The sequence below is a fragment of the Oryza glaberrima genome, chromosome 9 (assembly GCF_000147395.1).
Source record: "Oryza glaberrima chromosome 9, OglaRS2, whole genome shotgun sequence".
Lineage (NCBI taxonomy): Eukaryota > Viridiplantae > Streptophyta > Magnoliopsida > Poales > Poaceae > Oryza > Oryza glaberrima.
The window spans coordinates 8,997,788-9,017,161 of NC_068334.1; the positions used below are offsets into that span (position 1 = coordinate 8,997,788).

General features: G+C 36.1%; 1 protein-coding gene across 1 annotated transcript; it reads right to left on the reverse strand.

Moving 5' to 3' along the window:
- Window positions 1-2,969: 2,969 nt before the first annotated feature.
- Window positions 2,970-17,238, reverse strand: LOC127783696 (ABC transporter G family member 46). The gene is made up of 24 exons (XM_052310889.1): window positions 16,958-17,238; window positions 11,046-11,166; window positions 9,653-9,741; window positions 9,493-9,577; window positions 9,204-9,363; window positions 9,047-9,123; window positions 8,866-8,919; window positions 8,454-8,544; window positions 8,086-8,387; window positions 7,711-7,992; window positions 7,279-7,595; window positions 7,033-7,193; window positions 6,813-6,916; window positions 6,583-6,739; window positions 6,366-6,482; window positions 6,130-6,272; window positions 5,679-6,011; window positions 5,290-5,580; window positions 5,072-5,155; window positions 4,855-4,988; window positions 4,088-4,315; window positions 3,804-3,975; window positions 3,402-3,656; window positions 2,970-3,257 (listed from the first exon to the last, which is right to left on the reverse strand). Exons 1-24 carry the CDS (start codon window positions 17,236-17,238, stop codon window positions 3,000-3,002), a joined length of 4,296 nt encoding a protein of 1,431 aa, XP_052166849.1. The 3' UTR covers window positions 2,970-2,999.
- Window positions 17,239-19,374: the final 2,136 nt, after the last annotated feature.

Below are 19,374 nucleotides of genomic sequence, written 5' to 3' on the forward strand. Positions count from 1 at the left end.
TTCCTAACCTTTTAATACAAGTAAAGGAACTATAGCATTAAACATATACATTAAAAGTAGAAATTATACTTACTATCTTCACCTGACTTTGAATAAAATAAAATAAAAAGCTGAATCCTTGATAGATTAACCAAGTATCAAAAGCTCGACTAATGGGAAAAAAGGAATCGAATATCACTCCAAATGACCAATGGGAGATTAATTTTACCCTCTAAAATGCCATGAAACTACCTAAATGAAATTCCCAAAGTTTGTAAAGTATTTATCTCCCAATAAATCTGGAACTCTCAAATAAATGAAGCATTATAAATGAATAAGTCTTTCTTTGGAGGAAATATGAAAATATGTATCCAAATTTGAAGGAGTTAATATCTTCAAATCCAAGTTACCTGTGTCTTCTAGCATCTCCATATTTTTTATTTAGACCTTTTTAATAAATAATTTAGAAATTAACCATTGCAAAACTTATTTCAATGATCTGAACATTTTGGCCAACCCAGCCCACCTCGCCATCCCACCAGCTGCTGTGGCTAAAAAATGTTGGCATGCAAGCTAGGTAATCGTGGCAACCGTCGCCACGCGGGAGGTCGTTCCCTGCTCGGAGTCAACCACATTCTGACATGGCATTGTGCTTGAAATGCCAGCGCAAGTGGTGTCGCACTTCTTGTTGTCAACGGTATTTACGTTGGTAATGTTGTGGTCACAATGTCATATATGTGAGGGAATGCATTTGTAGTTATATCTTTTTTTTCTAATTTGTACGTGTAGATCGTGCGTACAATGTCTATGTCTCCTTGTGTGTAGAAGTCGTTGGTTTGCTTGGATCGATTGACAAGTTATACTTATTTTGCATGTCAATATTATTTTGTTGTAGATGGATCGTGTACTGCACGTAGGGAAAATATGTGGTGGAAACCATATATGCAATAGAAACTTGTAAACTACCGTTGGATCGAAAAATGGACGTTCGAGATTCTTCCACGTCATCACGAGTAATAATTTTACTCGCGGTAAAATTTGTACTTATGAGTAAATCCGTGAGTAAATTTTTTACTCATGATGACATGGACGAATCTCGGACGTCTATTTTTTGATCCAACGGTAATTTTCAAATTTCCACCACATATTTGCATGTGCATGTACATTAGGGTGGAACAATTTGTTGTGATGGACAATTTGCAAATATGAAAGTTGATGTGGTAGTATTTGAGGCCACACTTACATAGTTAGGATTATTCTATCGGATTTGTTCTAAATTTCCTTCTTTAGAACCCATTGGTGCGTTAAGCATGGAAGGGATGTACGATGCAGGCATGTGATCAAGGGAGCACTTTTTTTATCATACCCATATCACGTGAGTTGGAGTTGTCGACATATCTTGCATGTGTTCAAGATTTGCATGTACGCTAAGTACATGTTTTTGCATCAATGTTTGGGATACTTCGTGCAACGGTAGATCCGATTTCAGTCGATTATACAAATATTTTGGAAAGACCTCAAGAATATAGATACTTCAACACAGGTGGACCCATAGTCGAGGTAGATGAACATGCGAATGAGGGTATTGTTCAATTAAGTGAGCATAATAATACCCCAATTTATATGGATATTAAAACCGTTGGTCAGGGTAATAGGCAAGTCAATAGAACCAATGTTGTACTAATCCCATGTGGCACTATGCACCATCGGCTAGGCTTGAATCAGACGTAGCCCACAGTGCACTCCTTCTCCCTCTTGGCCCAGCTATTGTCTCTGCCCCACTCACCATCTTTCCTAGCAGTACAACGTACGACCCCAGCAGGAGAAGAAAGGCAGGCCATCCCTGCGACCATTGCAACCTGGCCGTCACCTCCTCGCCCGCTACGCCACCAGCTGCCTGCCACTGCCGATGCACGCCAAGCCAGGCTGCGTGCAGGTCAAGGGATCGATCCTCCTCCCAATTCATGGAATTTGATTTTTCTAGAAAATAGCATAGGGCAGCCGGACTGCTTTGAGGTTTTATGTAAAACAGGGTGGTTTAAACTCTTTTTACCAGCTCATATGCATCCCTGGTTTTTTAATTGAATCAGACTAAACTTAGGCCTGGTTCTGGTTTTTAGCTAGGTTAAACCAGTGGTCCACTCTGGCTTTAATAACTACTCCCTCCGTTCCTTAATACAAGGCGTGGCTGTTGTAGTTGCAAAGACCAATAAAACCATTTAAATAGCAGTTACGATGATTAATTCTCTCCGTTCGAAGAGCAACGTTTCAGTAGTTGCGCGGTAGATACGCTAGCGAGCAACGTTTCAGTAGTTGCGCGGTAGATACGCTAGCATTAATTAACCACCATGCATGCAGCGTGCGCTCGACCTGCACTTTCCGCGCAAATAGCCAGCATGTATGCAGATGCATTTAAAAGCCAAACCAAGTCATCAGTTAATTCTGCAGGCACCAGTAGTACAAAAGCCGAGGAGTACTAATCAATTCATGCATGCACCGAGGAGCTGCCGTCTTGTATTATGGAATCCAGTTGAAAAGAAGTTACGCCCTGTATTTAGGAACAGAGGGAGTATGTTATTACCCACTTCCAGGCCAGTTGAGCATAACCACACCATGCTAGAAGCAACAGTTAGGCTAGCGTGTTAGACTTATGGGCTTCCGATTTGTTTCTCTGGGTGCCATATAATCCTTAATGTCATCCTTGCATGCATAAGTTGGACAGCGCATAGCTGATATATGAGTATATTCTACTCTTACTGAAAAGAACGCATATTTTTTTTCTTTCATTTTTTATAGTGTCTCGATTTTTTTAACCAATTTATATTTCCATGCAAAAGCAATCAGTATTGCAAACTCAAATAATCCGGTTACAAGACGAATCTCCGGCATGGCTATTGGTTGGTGCTTGTAGACAAGCTATCTGCTATTATTTAAATACTTTAAAATTATTGAAAATATCTTCTATTATAATATGTGTTTTATCCGGGCTAATCAAATTATGAAACTCTAGTACATATGAATTATCTCTTTTGGAAGTTGAATAGCTTAAGTGAGAATCCGAAAAGGATGGCAAAAAGAATTGCAAATGACACAACGGCCATAGCAGCCACCCATAACAAGTCAAGATTGTAACCAAAGTAGCTCTCAACAAAGTCAGATACACGCACACCGTTATCAAACTTGTCATCTACATCCCCAAACTGTGAAGTAACCAACCCATTGATTGTCCATGCAACAGGGCAAATCCAATAGTACCATCTCCACCATATTGGAATTCTCTGTAGATAAAAGGAGCCATATTTAGGAAAACTAGGAGTGAAGTTTGGTAGTACTTCTTAATTTTTTTTCTAGTCTTGGCTTTGAGATAATTTGGCTAGGAACCTTGTATACATTGATATTTGAGAAAAGCTAGTATACTTAACTGTTTTTGGTATTAGAAATCCAGAGAAAAGGTGCCATATGGCATAGAAAGTTGTGGAAACAATAGAGGACATGGTGTAGTTTGGAGTTAGACCTGCCGCCATCATGCCATAAAATGTGAAGTATGATAGAGTGAAGTACATGAAGAACATGTACCAAAAAAACTTGGTGCATGTCCACTCATATCCCATCATAGAATACACTATCACACCATATATCAAGGTTTGGAGGAAGATGTAAGGAAGTTCAACTACAACCTGCAATAGAACTAGATGTTAACAAAGCTTATTCATTTATCATTTCTGTCTACTTACCAAGGGTTTTAGTTTTGTAGAAATTGAACACAATCTTGAAACATTATATCTAGCCTCATGTGTAAACACTATGATGCCAAAGAACCATACCTGCCCCAAGGCATATGGTAAAGGCGAGTACATGTGAGATGCTCTTTCCCTGTAAAAGACCGTGCGTTCAATATTGACAACTGGTTGAACTGAAGAAGAGTTCTGCACTCCTAGAGTGAAACATGTGGAATACATGGAACCCATGGCACTGAGCAAGGCTTGTTGACTTTGCCTATGAGAAAGGAATATTTAGGGTAAGCATGGTCCAATGGCATCCTTTAAAATCTGTAAAGAAAATCACAAATATAAAATATTTCCTTGTGTTTATTGTTATATATATTTACCTTTTTCTACCAACACCCCAGAACATTGTTCCAAACAATAGTGCAATTACAACGGTGAAGAAGAAATTCACAGCAATATATGGAGGATTCCTCCAATATGACAAACGTTGCTTCCAGAGGCAAGCCAAACATTGTATAACAAAGGTCTGTGAATATTTAGTTGGAAACAATAAGTCGCTTGAACCGTCATGGGGTGTGCTTAACTCCTTTATCAAATTTTTGTTCCTCCTGTAGGGAAAACAAAGCACTAATATCATCAAACAATAACATTACCTATTAAATTTTTCATATATTTGAAACATTCATTATAAAAGTGTAAATTGCAGATCTTTTGAAGCATCTGTAGTTTAGCATTATGATATCATCACAATATATGATTCATGTAGGGATATTTTTTGCTTTTGCCACTACCTTGTATTGTTATTTCATTTCTTTACTAATATTGAAAAAAAAACTTATATTATTGTTTTTTCAGAATATCATATTTGTAATTTTAGTTGTTTCCCCAGCTTGTTGAAAATTGTTTAGACATGCATAAAAGGACACCATTGTCTTCTCTTTTTTCAACCTATACTTAAGTAATTAATGATAGAACAAAGTATTTTCTACATACCACAAACATGGACACATTTATCACATATACCATTATGGAACCAGACATCTTGCACATCACACAAAGTTTGATTTTCATCTAGGTTTTCTGTTGCTGGAGCAACGATTAAAGGTATATAGTCAGACTATTAACTAAAGGATGACCCCATCCCTACCTATATAGTTCAGAATTCTTGTATACTTGAGTAAAGTTAACCCCAGTTATCTGTTCCTGCAATGTACTAGTCACTTCCAGCATCCATGTTGAAGGATTGTAGCCATGTTTTATCTTCCTGACACCTTCAATAGACTTTAAAAATGAAAGCAGTTCAATAGCATGTTTCTGAGTGCAAAAATTCAAGCATGTATTACATTATGCGATTTTTTTCTAACCTCAAAATATTTGATCAATTCACATGAATGTTGTCCTAATGGACCTACATAAATTGCTTCACCTCCTCTTTTCATTAGGAAGAGCTGTAAATATGAACAATACCAGAAGGAATTGAGTGGGATGCAAATAATGTTAATCCACCAGTGATTTACTTTTTTCTTGTATACCCATTAAATCTGTATGAGAAAATGCACTATATTGCTATAATTTTGTTCACCTCATCAAATGATTCAAATATATCAATACTAGGTTGATGGATTGTGCAAACAACAGTTCTTCCCATGTCCACAATATTCCTTACTGTCCTCATGACAATGGCTGCTGCTCGTGCATCAAGTCCAGATGTTGGTTCATCCATGAATATGATAGATGGGTTCGCAACTAGTTCCACTGCTATTGTTAGCCGTTTCCTTTGTTCAGTTGATAATCCACTCAAGCCAGGCAATCCAACCAATGCATCTTTTAAGGGAAAGAGCTCCACAAGCTCCATGAACTCATCAATAAATCTCTACAAACCAAGCACACGAAAAAAGACTAGCATGTCATGTCATGATACGTACTTGTATACTACTTGACGTTCAAAAAAGTGTTTCTTTCATGTCTAACCTTTCTTGCTATAGAATCAATTTCGGCTGGTAATCTAAGCCATGCTGAGAACATAAGGGATTCATAGACAGTTAGATTTGGTGAATGGATATCATTTTGTTCACAATATCCTGAAACTCGAGAAAATGTTTCTTGCTTCTTCGGATAGCCAGATACAGTAATATTACCATGTATATGTCCACTGGTCTTCCTCCCAGCTAACACATCCAACAATGTTGTCTTGCCTGCACCACTGATACCCATAAGTGCTGTAAGCACTCCTGGCCTAAATGAACCACTAAGATCCTTCAGTAGTTCCAACCGACTCCCTGCCATACCCTGTACTTTCAGTGCCTACATGTTTTGTTGGATAAAGACAATTATATATGGATTTGCTCATAAATGTTATGTTTATAGGCGATTTATAGATAGAACATGCATGTCAAGACCAGACAAAGGAATATTTGTGTACCTTTGGCATGTCTATACTGTATCTTATATCTTCAAATGTCATGTAAACGGGTACAAAAGGCAGGATACTTCCTTTCCTGGCTGGACTAGAATTATGATTTGCATTGCTTGAAGTTGCTTCATCATTGTTGCCACCCTCAGCGTCTAGTAGACATAACACAGAAGAAAGTTATATAATTTATTAAATTAAATCTCATTGTGATATATAGTATTTTATATTGGTGAATACAAAATTACATCTTTTATCATTGGTAACTCGGCCTCCAGATGATGGCTCCTGATCATAACCGGTTAAATTTTCTAGTTTTATCTGCAATGTTTCCTGAGACATTTCTCGCCCATTTCTTTTAAGTACTGCAGAGAACATGGTGCATAAATTTAGAATGTATAGCCCCTTTTTAAAAGAACAATAGCTTTTACTAATATAAGAAATTCATTTTTTTCTCTAACTCACATGTGAGAATTGAGAGGCAGATGGTGTAGAGGATATTGAACAGAAGCACATATCCAAGCAAGGCACCAAGACCAATCCAATACCATTTGGCCTCCGGGAAAACCCCACGAGATTCCAGAACTAACCTTCCGAGTGGTTCTCTAAAACCAGGTAGTGCCTGATAACAAAATGTTTTTAATGGACATATTATGATATATGGATTTCAATTGATTCCATAAGTTTTTTTTTACCTCATTCCAGCTGGGACTTAGGAATTCATTTACTGCTAAGGCATTTAGTGCATACATCAGGGGTGATGTCCAGTACTCCCATATCAGCCATTTTTTAACTTCATCTGTTAAATCAAACAAACATATCATACAATATGTATACAAGTACCAACACCAATGTGGAAATAATATCAGAAGTAATGCCAATATCATGTCGTGTTTTGTCAGATAGTTTGTGTACCTCTTGATAGGATGAATCCGCTTGAAACCATAACTATTAGTATACAGAATTCACTCACGGTGCTTGCAACAACTGGATGCCTTGTAAGAGCAGCAATGAAACGGAAAAGTCCACATATTGCCTCGGACATTACAAAAAGCACAAGGAATTGTCTAAAACATCTACAAGATTGCATTGTTTTCATTAATCTTTGCAATATATTCATTACAAGAGTTTGTCCGATGTATTGAATTTTGTTTTTCTTACCTCTCTATATTTGGATCAAATCCAATAACATAGTATGTTATGGAGACCCAAATTATTGTATTAAGGAAGGAGATTGGAGTCTTAATGATCCATGATGGCAAGGAATATGTCCATGCTGGATAGAAGAGTAGATCCCTTTGCTTGAAAAAAACTGGGAGATTTGCAAGAGCTGCTCCCATTTCTGCCAACCCTTTAAACATTATTGCCAACGTACCAAAGAACTGCACTCCCATGTACATCCTCCCGTTTTCTATCGAGTCATGATGCATATTTGTACGGATAAAGACACTCATTGCAATTATCGCCACCAGTGTTAACTGAACAATTCAAAGAAATAATGTAACAGAGGCCAATGAGCTTCAATTGTTCCAAAGAAATTGTGGGTTGTTTTGCTATAATATAATATAAAATGTCTCCGATTGTCAGAATCACCTGAAGTGCATTGAATATATATAGAAATGATTTTCTTTTCAACAGCAATATCTCTCTGTCAATGTTAGCTTTAAGTATTTTTTTCAAGTTGACACCATGCTTTGATGTTTTCAGCGCTGCAATATGGCTCTTGCTGTTATCAAATGGGATTGCCAACTCACTTCTTATTGCCTGGCCAACATGGAAACACTGAAATGCCTCGGCAATCACTGTAACAGGAATATATCGATATGTGTCATCGCCATGTATCCAGTATTGTTTCTGATCTTTCCTTGATGTAACCTATCACATTTCACTCATATTTAGTAACAATTATACTGCAACCAAATTTAATCATCTGATACTACCATGATTGAACATAGTGAGAAAACTCACTTCTTGCAAGAAGTCAGCTACACCTTTTCTTTCTGGGCATTTGAATCCCAACGATTTAAAGAACTCAAGCACATGATCACGAGGGCCACTATAGACAACTTGACCATCTGAGAGGAGAATTATATCATCAAATAATTCATATGTCTCGGGTGCAGGCTGTAGCAAAGCAATGACAGCTGTTCCACCAAGAACATGAATGGTTTGTTGGATGGTGTTCACTATCTGGAATGTTGTTGAGCTATCAAGTCCATTTGATATCTCGTCCATGAAAAGAGCTCGTCCTAGTGTGACAAGCATCTCAGCTGCAGAATCAACATTAGGGCTGTATGAGCATCCAAACATCTTAAGTAAATCCAATTCTAAATTACCTGTAGTTAGTCGCCTTTTTTGCCCTCCAGATATGCCTCTCAACATATTATCACCTACAATTGTGTCGGCGCATATATCCAACCCCAAAATCTTCAAATGATAAAAAAATAAAGTAAAAGAATTATTATCGCGTATACATGTGAACTTACACATGAATGAGAAGAAATTTTCAACAGATAATTTTTTTTACCAGGCCTATAAGTAGGGGTCTAGCAGTATCCAGGGACAAGGGTGGTAATTTATTTACCTCAGGGAGGTAGTAAGTTTTTAGTGGACCAAATGGTAGGATGAGGAAGCGGAATAGAAAAATAAGAAAAGGGAGGGTGCTGCTCTCTGAGACACGCTACATATTATGTTGTTCTCTGAGGGGCGTTCTATAGCATTGTATATAAGTAGATAGTGCTCATATACCTTTAGTATGTGATTTGTAACTATCTCAGCTTTCTCCTCTCCTGTTGTAGCTGCCTGCATATGCAAAATGAGACATTGATGTTCATCAAACCTTATACTGGAACATTAATAGATGGTAAAAACATGAAGAGATTGCTCAACATACTGGAAGGTGAGTTGTGATTTAAGAACTCCATTGTACCTTCAAATATATATCAGTTTCAGGATCTGGTGTAATGTTTTCTTCCTCTTCTCTTCTCAATAGTTCTAGAAACAGATCTGAAAATTTTCCATAAAATGTTAGTTTTTCATATGATATGACACTATGATAAGTTTAAACTCCCCATTTCCTGTCTTACCATAGTGATGGCCAACTCCTTGACACTTTGCAGAGAAATTGATTGTCTCACGAACTGTCAGTTCAGCCATATGCAGATCATGTTGGCTAACATAAGCTGCGGATCTTTGGGGTATAAATTTGTCCATTGTATGCCCATTGTAAGTTATCATCCCCGATACCTTTTGTAATTGCATTGTAGTATTTCCTTATATTAGTACGGCAAGCATACTAGATTATATATACTGAAGACAACCAGTAGGCCAACCAAGTAGCGTGGTAAAAAAATTGAAAAACATAAATGAAACTACTTTTACGGTTGATGGGAGTGTTCCAGCCAAGGCCAACAACAGTGATGTTTTTCCAGAGCCAGGAGAACCTAATAGCAAGGTCATTCTGAAAACAGCAGGATAAAAGTTATATATAGCATCGAGATAATTTAGACATTGTCAATTGCTGAGATGTTATGACCTGTGAGGCTTGATGATCCCACTAGCATTGTGAAGGACAGATATTTTTTGCTTACTTCTTGTTGTCATGTGAAGAGTATTCGCCAGGCCCTGTTTAGAGGTGATTGTCAATTTTTCACCATGTCACTACACATGGAATATAGTAAAATAAGGGAGCCATATGCAGTAAATATTTAGGCTGCTGCAAAAGTAATGTCATCTTCTAAATAAAAACAATCGACTATGCACAGATTCCTTGAGTTAGAGCTACTTGAATTCGGAAGTAATGGCTATGAACCAGTATTTGGTGTGGGGCGCAATTTTATTCAAATTGGTATACGCTGGTTCTCCAACATACAGATAGGTATTATTTTTATTAGACCTTATTTACCATCTTTATACCTCTTGCTTCAATTTTTTTTTCTTTTACATTCATTGCAACTGTATTATCTCTTCCACCATTAAAAAAATTGCACTTCTCTCCTTTATCATTCTTCCTCCAGTGCATAGTTTTGCTTCTCCATCACAAAAATTCTAACATATCCAAAAATAAATATACGTGTCACATGAATTATGGCTTAGCTTTGCCATAATCCCTAGGGGTGGCCGATATTTATACTCGTAGGTCCTTTGAGTTCCTCAGCGACCTTGCTAAATAATTGAGGCTAATCGGCTTGTGCGAAGGCTCTTGTCTGACTAGGAGTAAGTACTCTTCCTTAATCAGACTCTGTTACCTTGTCTGTTGCACATGGCCGTGTCGCTAATGTTTAGGAACTGTTACAAGATATGATACGGTATATGTATTTTTGGTATGGTATATGTACGCCAATAGAGTATACCATATGGAGTAGACGATTACCACCACCACCACCATCATCATCATAATTAAATTCACCATGAAAATGATTTGGTTCTTAAATGTTTCATGAGATAATATTTACCGTGGAATTATGTGCATGGATATTATTAAATATTTGTGGAAAATGGTAACCATGGTATATTTATTTTTGGATATGGTAGAATATTTTCCTTTTATAAACATCTAATTTTGAAGGTACAGAAGAAACCTTTCAACCTAACTGAGAATTTTCCTACTGTTGTATGTGATGTAAATTTATAGTGAAGCTATGACTATAACTTCTGTTCTATTGTGATACGGTATTTTCGAGGTTGTATTCATGTAGTTCAACTTTTGATATTTTCTAGTACTTCAGTGGTAGCGATGTTTTTTTTTTTAATTGTAGCTCTAGCATTTCAACTCGATGTCCTGAAAAAAAAACATGGTTGCGGAAATGGTTTGAGTATCTTTTCCAATCATGTTTTATCCCTACCTCCTGGTACCTGCACCTACTCAAGGATGGTAAAAAGACTCCTTTTATTAATAAGATAGTAAGTTTAACAAAGTATGTAAATACCTTCAATATGTTGGCATAGGTATTGAGAATGGTGGGAAGGCCCCTGCTGCCAACATATGACTCTGCTTCTACATTCAGGTTCTTGTACCTCACCTCAATTGTCGGCAGTTTAATACCAACCCTGTACAAACGGAACATCTTTAAAATTGAGAAATGGAAATAAGTTTCTAAATGAAACTAGCCTAATTGAAAACATTGCTTTTCCCTTATATTTAAGCATGCTTGATAAAATAATTATATGTGGGCACGATATCAAATGAACACAACTCAAACCATGCACACATGCACAAACTCCAGTCTAACCATCCGATCCATGATGGGCGCTCCCACCTCGCACTAACATGAAATATTGCAAAAAGAAAAAAAACGCAGAGGGAATACATTTTGCAAACAACCTCTATCCTTAGGTTCATATATCGACATTGTCATCCACACGAAATATGAGCACGTGTGGTATATATGATTTAAACCTTAGACCTCTCACTGATCCATATATATCCTCCATGCCATCTCACCTGTGAAGCACTTTGTGACTAGGATCGATGCTATTCTTGTTGACTTCACCTCTCTAAACTAGTCACACATTTGGCACTTTAAATGACATTAAATTAAAAAGTCGCCAACTACAACATTGTAAACCTTGTTGAGCTCTACAACTATGACATAAAGCATTTCTCCATAAAAGTTCATTTGAAAAACTGAAAAACATTTTTTAAATAGACCTAAGATATTATAATAAATATTTGTGCCGTAAATGATCTCAAATTAAAAAAAATCAACTACAAATTTTCATATAAAATTTATCATCATGCGACTTCATATGAAAAGTTACAATTTTTTCTTGAAATAATTATTCTCCAACTTTTAAGGGCGATTTTATTAACACATCCATCTTTGAAAATCAACTTTCACAGGCTTTTCCTTATGAGAACCACCTATATTGTTCTTAGAAGTGGTTCCTTAATAAGTCCACATGTGAAAAGATATTTCCTTATTTGTTTGAAATTGACCGATTGAGGTGTACAAATTTCATTACGATCTTTAAAACATTCTCTTTATTAAAGCCAGGTCCATATTTCTTCAAAACATTTCTTTTAATATTAATGAATGACCCTACTAAAGAAAATATGAACCAGCTAGTTATATTAAAAGTGTCAACGGGTTTGGTTTGTTTGGAGGATGTAGGCATCGGTTGGTATGAGGATGCCAACCAAGTTGTAAAGTAAGTAAGGAGATAGTGATTTTTATACAGGTTTGGGTCCCCCTACTGACAGGTAATAGCACTACTCCTATTGACCGGAGCCGATGTTGCCTTTATATATCAATCTCTCGTGAATACAACACGAAGAAAAACCTAATATAATCTACCAATATATGTGTGTGAAGCTCGTTCATGTGGTCGATGGCTAGCTATTATCGGTTTTCTTGGGAAGTAACTTTTTGAGATTGGAGGTGGCTTGTATTGATTTCTACCTCTCACAGGTTGTCTTGGCTTTGAAGGCTTGTGCTGGCCTCATTTCATGTCCCCCTCATGAGACCTTGTATTTATACCCTCGGGTGTCCTCTTGTCTAAGTAAAACTAAAGAGGCAAGTTTAGATATGATCCATGTTACTTCAAGGGCCCAAATAGGACTCAATTCTTTTTTTTCTTTTTTGAGATTCCTTTCTTATTAACTCAGGACTTTTGCCATACGTACGAGCCTTGATTCCATAGGAAGACTTGGTATCATGACTTGGTATATGGGTGTCGCCAATCTTGGTATACAAGTATATGGTATCTCATATTTCGAATACTAACAGAAATGTAAAATTATAATGTTCTCACAAAACTTTGGTTCACCTCAATCAAATTTCAAATAAATCATCAATGTTTGGACATCGTAAAAAACTCACTAGTAAAAGTAGATATTAGAGCTTGTAACGAATATTTAGACACTTAAACAATCTCATATGTACAAAGTTGTAAATACCGTTGTCCTCTACAATGTTGTTATAGATTGCATATCTCCATTCAAGGTTGTTTGGAAAACTCAAAAAATCAAGCTTTTAATAAATATCTGGGGCCTAAATGATCTCAAAAGAAAAACCAATTGAAAGTTGTAGATAGCATTGATAGCCAATATAAAATATTATGTAATCCAACTTGATATGAAAAAGTTACAAGATCTTTTTTAAAAATAGTATTGCTCTCATTTTTCACCAAGTTTAATTTTGACTTCTACAAGATTCTGCATTGCCGGTAAAAATCACCCCACTTCCAATTAAAAAAAAGACCTGTATATACAGTTTTCTTAAAGACTTGGAAATTGCTTCTTATCGAGCGCCCAATCCGGCGCTGAGAGATTGGGCGGCCATATACTCAGCGCCCATATGCAACACTACAAGAAGCCCTCCACTACGTGGAGTTGTGCTCCTCCTCTTATCTACTCTATTTTTAACATTTGAAACGATCTTTCTTCTAAACTACTCATGCGATCTAGTTCTAATTGCACCATCGTATTTCTTACAATTAAATCTTTAAAACAAAATATCACATGATTATATTCTAATAAAAAATTATATATGTTTCATCCATTGAAATTTAATGTTTCACGCGTGATAGGTGGATGTTTTAGCTGGAACCCGACTCTGTTGCACATTTCTTAGTTCTCAATGTTGCAACGTGTATTTTTCTAATGTTACACTTGGTGTTATTACAATGTTTGAGTAAATATTGTTTGATATTTCATTAGTTCTTTGCAAATGTAACGTCCTATTTATTAGATGCTTCAGCAAAACTGAATTTTGTTTCACCGCTTATAGAAAATTGTTTTAGTTCAGCGTATTAAATGTTTCAAAGAAATGCAACATTAATAAAATATTGGCTGCAACACAAGCAACCACTTATATGAAGTATTGAGTACCAAGGAGTGAAACATTAAAAAAAATATAAAAGATCCATATTTGCAAAAGCTTGACATTGTTGAAACATTTTTATGTCATGTGTGAAACATTAAGTTGTATTTGTTCAAACATTATAAAATACTGATGGAAACATTTAAAAAACATCATGTGCAATATTTGAGGTCATTGAGACATTTAAATAAAAACAAGTGCAACATTTTAAAAATCCATTAAAAAAGCTAAATAGTTTTTAACGAAATATAATCAGGTGCGGTCTTATTCTAAAGATTTAATTGCAACTAATTTAATAGTGCAATCAAATCATAAATTGGATGATTATTTTATGAGAAAAAATATTTTGAAGTTTGAAATATTTTGCTAATATATCTCTTGGGCAGTGTGCAGATCTACCACCCTAGTACACTATAAGAGATATGACCTTCTGTGACGAACTCCTTGTGACATTGGAGCTATTCGCCATAATTTCATTTTGATTTATGACGTTCAGCTGTGGGTAGCGTGACTTTGTGATAAAAATGAGGTTTTCGTCATCGAGACCAAGGACAAATCGTCATAAACTAGCCAAACAGTGTATCGTGACGAATGTTGTTTTGTCATAAGAGGCTAACCAGCAAACGTCATAAGTTAATGACAATGTTTGTTTGTCATAAACATATTTTTATTAATTTTTTAAAAGCAAGGATATTTGAGGCGCCACTTATTTGGCCCAACCATTATATTATGAAGTGAATGCCAATAATATGAAGTTTTTTTCCCGGATACTATTGTCTGAAAGTGGACATTCAACTCATGTCACACACTAAAATTTATTTAATTTAATATTTCATTAATAATTATTACATTTGATTTTAGAATCAGGAATAATAATTATTGACAAGTGCAATAATTTAACAAGTGAAGTTGATATGGGAAATAAAATTTTACCTAGTAAACTATGACTTGGAAGTTTTAATAATTTATCCATAATTAATTATGCTCTCTTAAATTTTCTTGAAATGTTCGGAGCTAAAGAATTATTTTTAATAATACTAACATCATTTCCGTCATTAAATTGTAAAAAAACATTTAAAGCCATCTTCCTATATTTGGGCCAAAAGCAGCCCAGCTCCTACCCATCACTGCGCAGGCTTATAGCCCAGCCAGGTAAAGTCTATCTCGTATCCCTCCTTTCTCCCCTAAACGTAAGCCGATGAGTCTATTTTACATCATTCAACCAAAGTTCAGTTTTAGTCACTTCGCCAGAGTAGTAAGCAGCAGCCCACTGCCAGCCGCAGCCCTGCTAAGTCTAATCAGACTCTCTCCCCTCTACTTCTAAATTTGTAACGCTTATTTGGTTCTCTAAATGATCTTAAATGAAAAAAAATGATCAAGTAAAAAGTTGTAGATCTAACCGATCTCTATTACTTTTATATAGATCACATCTTCATCTAAGGTCGGTTGAAACATAGATCTGATATTTTGTAATAAGTCTAAGATGTTATAATAAATATTTGGGCCTCTAAACATTCTCAAACGAAAACAATGTCAACTATAAACTTTTAGATCTCGTCAAAAACCTACAATTTTGATATAAAGTTCATATTCATCCGTCTTTACATGAAAAAGTTACTCCCTCCATTTCAGGCTATAAGACATTTTGACTTTGGTCAAAATCAAACTACTTCAAATTTGACTAAGTTTATAGACAAATATAGTAATATTTATAATACTAAATTAGTTTCATTAAATCAATAATCAAATATATTTTCATAATAAATTTGTCTTGGTTGAAAATATTATTATTTTTTTCTACAAACTTAGTTAAACTTGAAGCAGTTTGACTTTGATCAAAGTCAAAACATCTTATAACCTGAAACGGAGTGAGTAGGTGCATATATGTTTTTTTTTCAAAATTTTATTGTGATGAGACAAATTGGGATGAAAATGCAAATGAATATAATATAATTGGGCTGAAAATAATTTGTAAATTGCTATGCCTTAAATGGGCTTGGTCTAAATCTAACTAGGTTTATAATTGGGCTTGGCTCATAAATAGGTTGCTTACTATAAGGCCTTCGATAGTCTATGATGTATTTTATGACGTTTTCTAGGTTTGATAATGACGAAAATGAACGTCATAAACTTAATGACGAAAGAAGGATCGCCACTAGATCAATGACGAAAAAAGTAAGTTTTCATCATAGAACATGATTAGAGACGCATGATAGGTGACGAACGAATTTTCGACGTGAATGTCACAAATTTTTAAACGTGACAAATTTTGCAGTTTGTATGACGTAAATGAAACGTCACCTATCATAAGATCTCTTATAATGGTAGCCACCCTAGTAGCTACTCCCTCCGTCCCATAAAAACCAACCTAGTACTATAAATCTGGAGATACCTCTATTCAATTTTTTTTTTGAGGGAGGGAGTACACCCTAGCAGCCTAGCTGCATGTAGCAAAGTCGCTAGAAAACATGCAAAGTCCCTTCGATTGTGCATACAGAGTCGATCGGACGGCATAGACGGCGCCTAATTTATCTCTCCGATTGGGCCCCTGACGGGAAGTTGCTTCATAAAGGCTTGCCTTAAAAAAGATAATTACCCTTGGTGGTTCCCTTGGAAAACCGTTTGTGCAAATATATAGATTTCCAGAGGTGGTTTTCTAAGTACAAATAAGTTTTCACATATGGTCTATGAACTTAAAAGCGACCTCTGCCATCTTTCTAGCTGGTTTTTCTTTTAGGCCACATGTGAAAAGAAAAAGTCTCGTGCGTGCGAAAATCATTTTTTAAGTAGTGCAGGTCCTCCACTACGAGTCTACTCCTTGCTGCATATAGTTTGTGAAGGCGATGGGGATCAGAGCTTTGCTGCTTTAAGATTTCCACATGACAGATGCGGTGCAAATTAACCAAGTAAACAAACAGTCCACTATAAGATCGGCTAATTTTAATGTGGTATTCATAATTAATTGAAGGCGAATTAATTTCATTTCAACAAGTTGGGATTGCATGTGCCCTACGTACCGATCGAAACGTTCCTTGAACTTGTAGAGGAAGCGGAGGTAGTCGTCGTCGCCGACGACGTCGCCGCCTACTGGTCGCCGCAGCTCGGTGCCATCCGGCATGGCCGGCGCCGGCAGCGCCGCCATCCGGCGGGCTGATCGGCCGTAGGTGAGCAGGTCATCATCGTCGTCGTCGACCCTCCCAGTGGACGGCGACCGCGAGAACGCAGCCGCCGACGCCGATCCCTCCTCTCGCCGCCGGTCGACCGCGTTGATCTCGCCGGCGTCGACGTCGTCGTCCATCCCGCCGATCGACGTAGGCCCTACCTCGCTCTCCAATATGGCTCGATCTAGCTAGTTCATGACCACGGGAGGAAAGGAATGGACTCTTTATATAGCGCGCACATCTCGAAGCAAAAAGCGCTACATGTAGTGAAAAAAAAAATTCTACTCCTTTTGTTTTAGGTTATAAGACGTCTATTTCAAGTTTTGACTAAGTTTATAGACAAATATAGTAATATTTATAATACTAAATTAGTTTTATTAAATAAATAATTGAATATATTTTCATAATAAATTTATCTTGGATTAAAAATGTTACTATTTTTTTATTTTTACGAACTTGGTCAAATTTAAAGCAGTTTGACTTTGACCAAAGTCAAATACGTCTTGTAATCTGAAATTTATTTAGCATAGTGCAGATATATTCCTATCAATCACTACTTAGCACGCATGTCGGAGTAAAAGCTGTTGTAGTGAAAAAAAAAATTGAAGAGCACGTTGGTAGCAAATTAAATACATATATATTATATATAAAAAAAAAGATAGCCGCGATTGTACTTAAGGAAATCATAATTAAGCATTAATTATTTTATTGAAAACTATAACCGTGTTTGTTTATGATTTTCTTTGATATAAAAAAAGAACACATGGTTATCGATTTGTTTTATTTATCAAAGAGTGAAGATACTACAATTATATGCTTATTACAAATAGAAGATCAGAACAGGATAGCAAGTAGCAGTTAACGCTATACGTTGGAGTTGTCGTACGTAATAATAATAAATAGCGGGAATTGAACTAGTTAGGAAATCACCATAATTCTTTAATAGGAAATCTCATCGTGGATATTATTTTTTTTCGACTGTCACGCTGGTAAAAAAAACCTATTTTTTATTATAAGAAATGTATGGGCGCCGGTTAAGTTAATCATCACTCATTTCTTGCGCTTATACCCCAATAATTAAATAATTAAATACAGTTGTATATGCCTTTGTTTGATGTGTGTACAACACCAAAGTATACTATATGTAGATACACTAGAAGTGCCAAAACAATGAAATTTCTGCAACTACTCCTTTAAACAGAAAAACATCGTGGAAGCATCAATATATAAATTAAGGTTATAATATAACAATTGACTGACACGTATGAAATATGCCTAAGAAAGGTAGATAATCAATTGTCAGCACATATAGTATTTAATTAACACGCTATGACATGATAAACTAAGGTTATCACCATATAACAACATTTATTAACCCAGTGAGATGCTGACGTGCAAGCTACTCCCATCCATTCACGCAAACATGGCATAACAAGTAACTGAAAAGACTATAAGGTGCCGGTAAGAATGAATCTCATCAATGAAAGTAGATTCGCGTTCTCTTAGGTTATAAAGAGATGGACATCCTCGTTAGTGCAAACTTTGATCGTATAACTTCCATAGCAATATGCAATATGTGCATATGCAATGGCAATCAGGGGCGGATCTACCCATTAAGCAGGGTGGGTCGATTGTCCCAGCTACGACCCGTGTCACCCCACACCCCAAGACCCTCCCTACCTCCTTATAATAGTTGTAGGCCATCAAAATTAGGTATAACAAGGTGTGAACATCCAATAGATTAGTCTGTCTCTTCACAACGCATGCACACCACAAACAATGATCGAGACAATTATACGATTGAATTATAAATATGATATGTGTTGTGTTCGATTGCTTATCGAGTAAACATCTTCATTCTCCGCCCCATCTATATTTTAAAACTGCGTCCACCACAGATGGCAATGCAATGATATGTATTCACAAAATACATCATATTAGGCCAAAATACGAAGTTGTACCATTATGGTCGCAAGGTTCACGATTTAACTCCAAATATAATTCAAAAGTGATGCAATATAGGATGAATTCCAGCGTAATAATATTATAACCACATACCTATATAAGCCAAGTATAAAGTTACTCTTGCCAAGGGCATAAACCATAGTGTAATAACAATAAAACAATGATTAAGGTAAGTAACATCTCAATTTATCACACAATATTATCGTGATTACTGATATAGAATTTCAAAGTGATGGTGGGAAAAAATAACAAGTTAAAATTGTAGCAAACAACGCCATGTTTACTTGCCTTCACTATCGATGAGACAA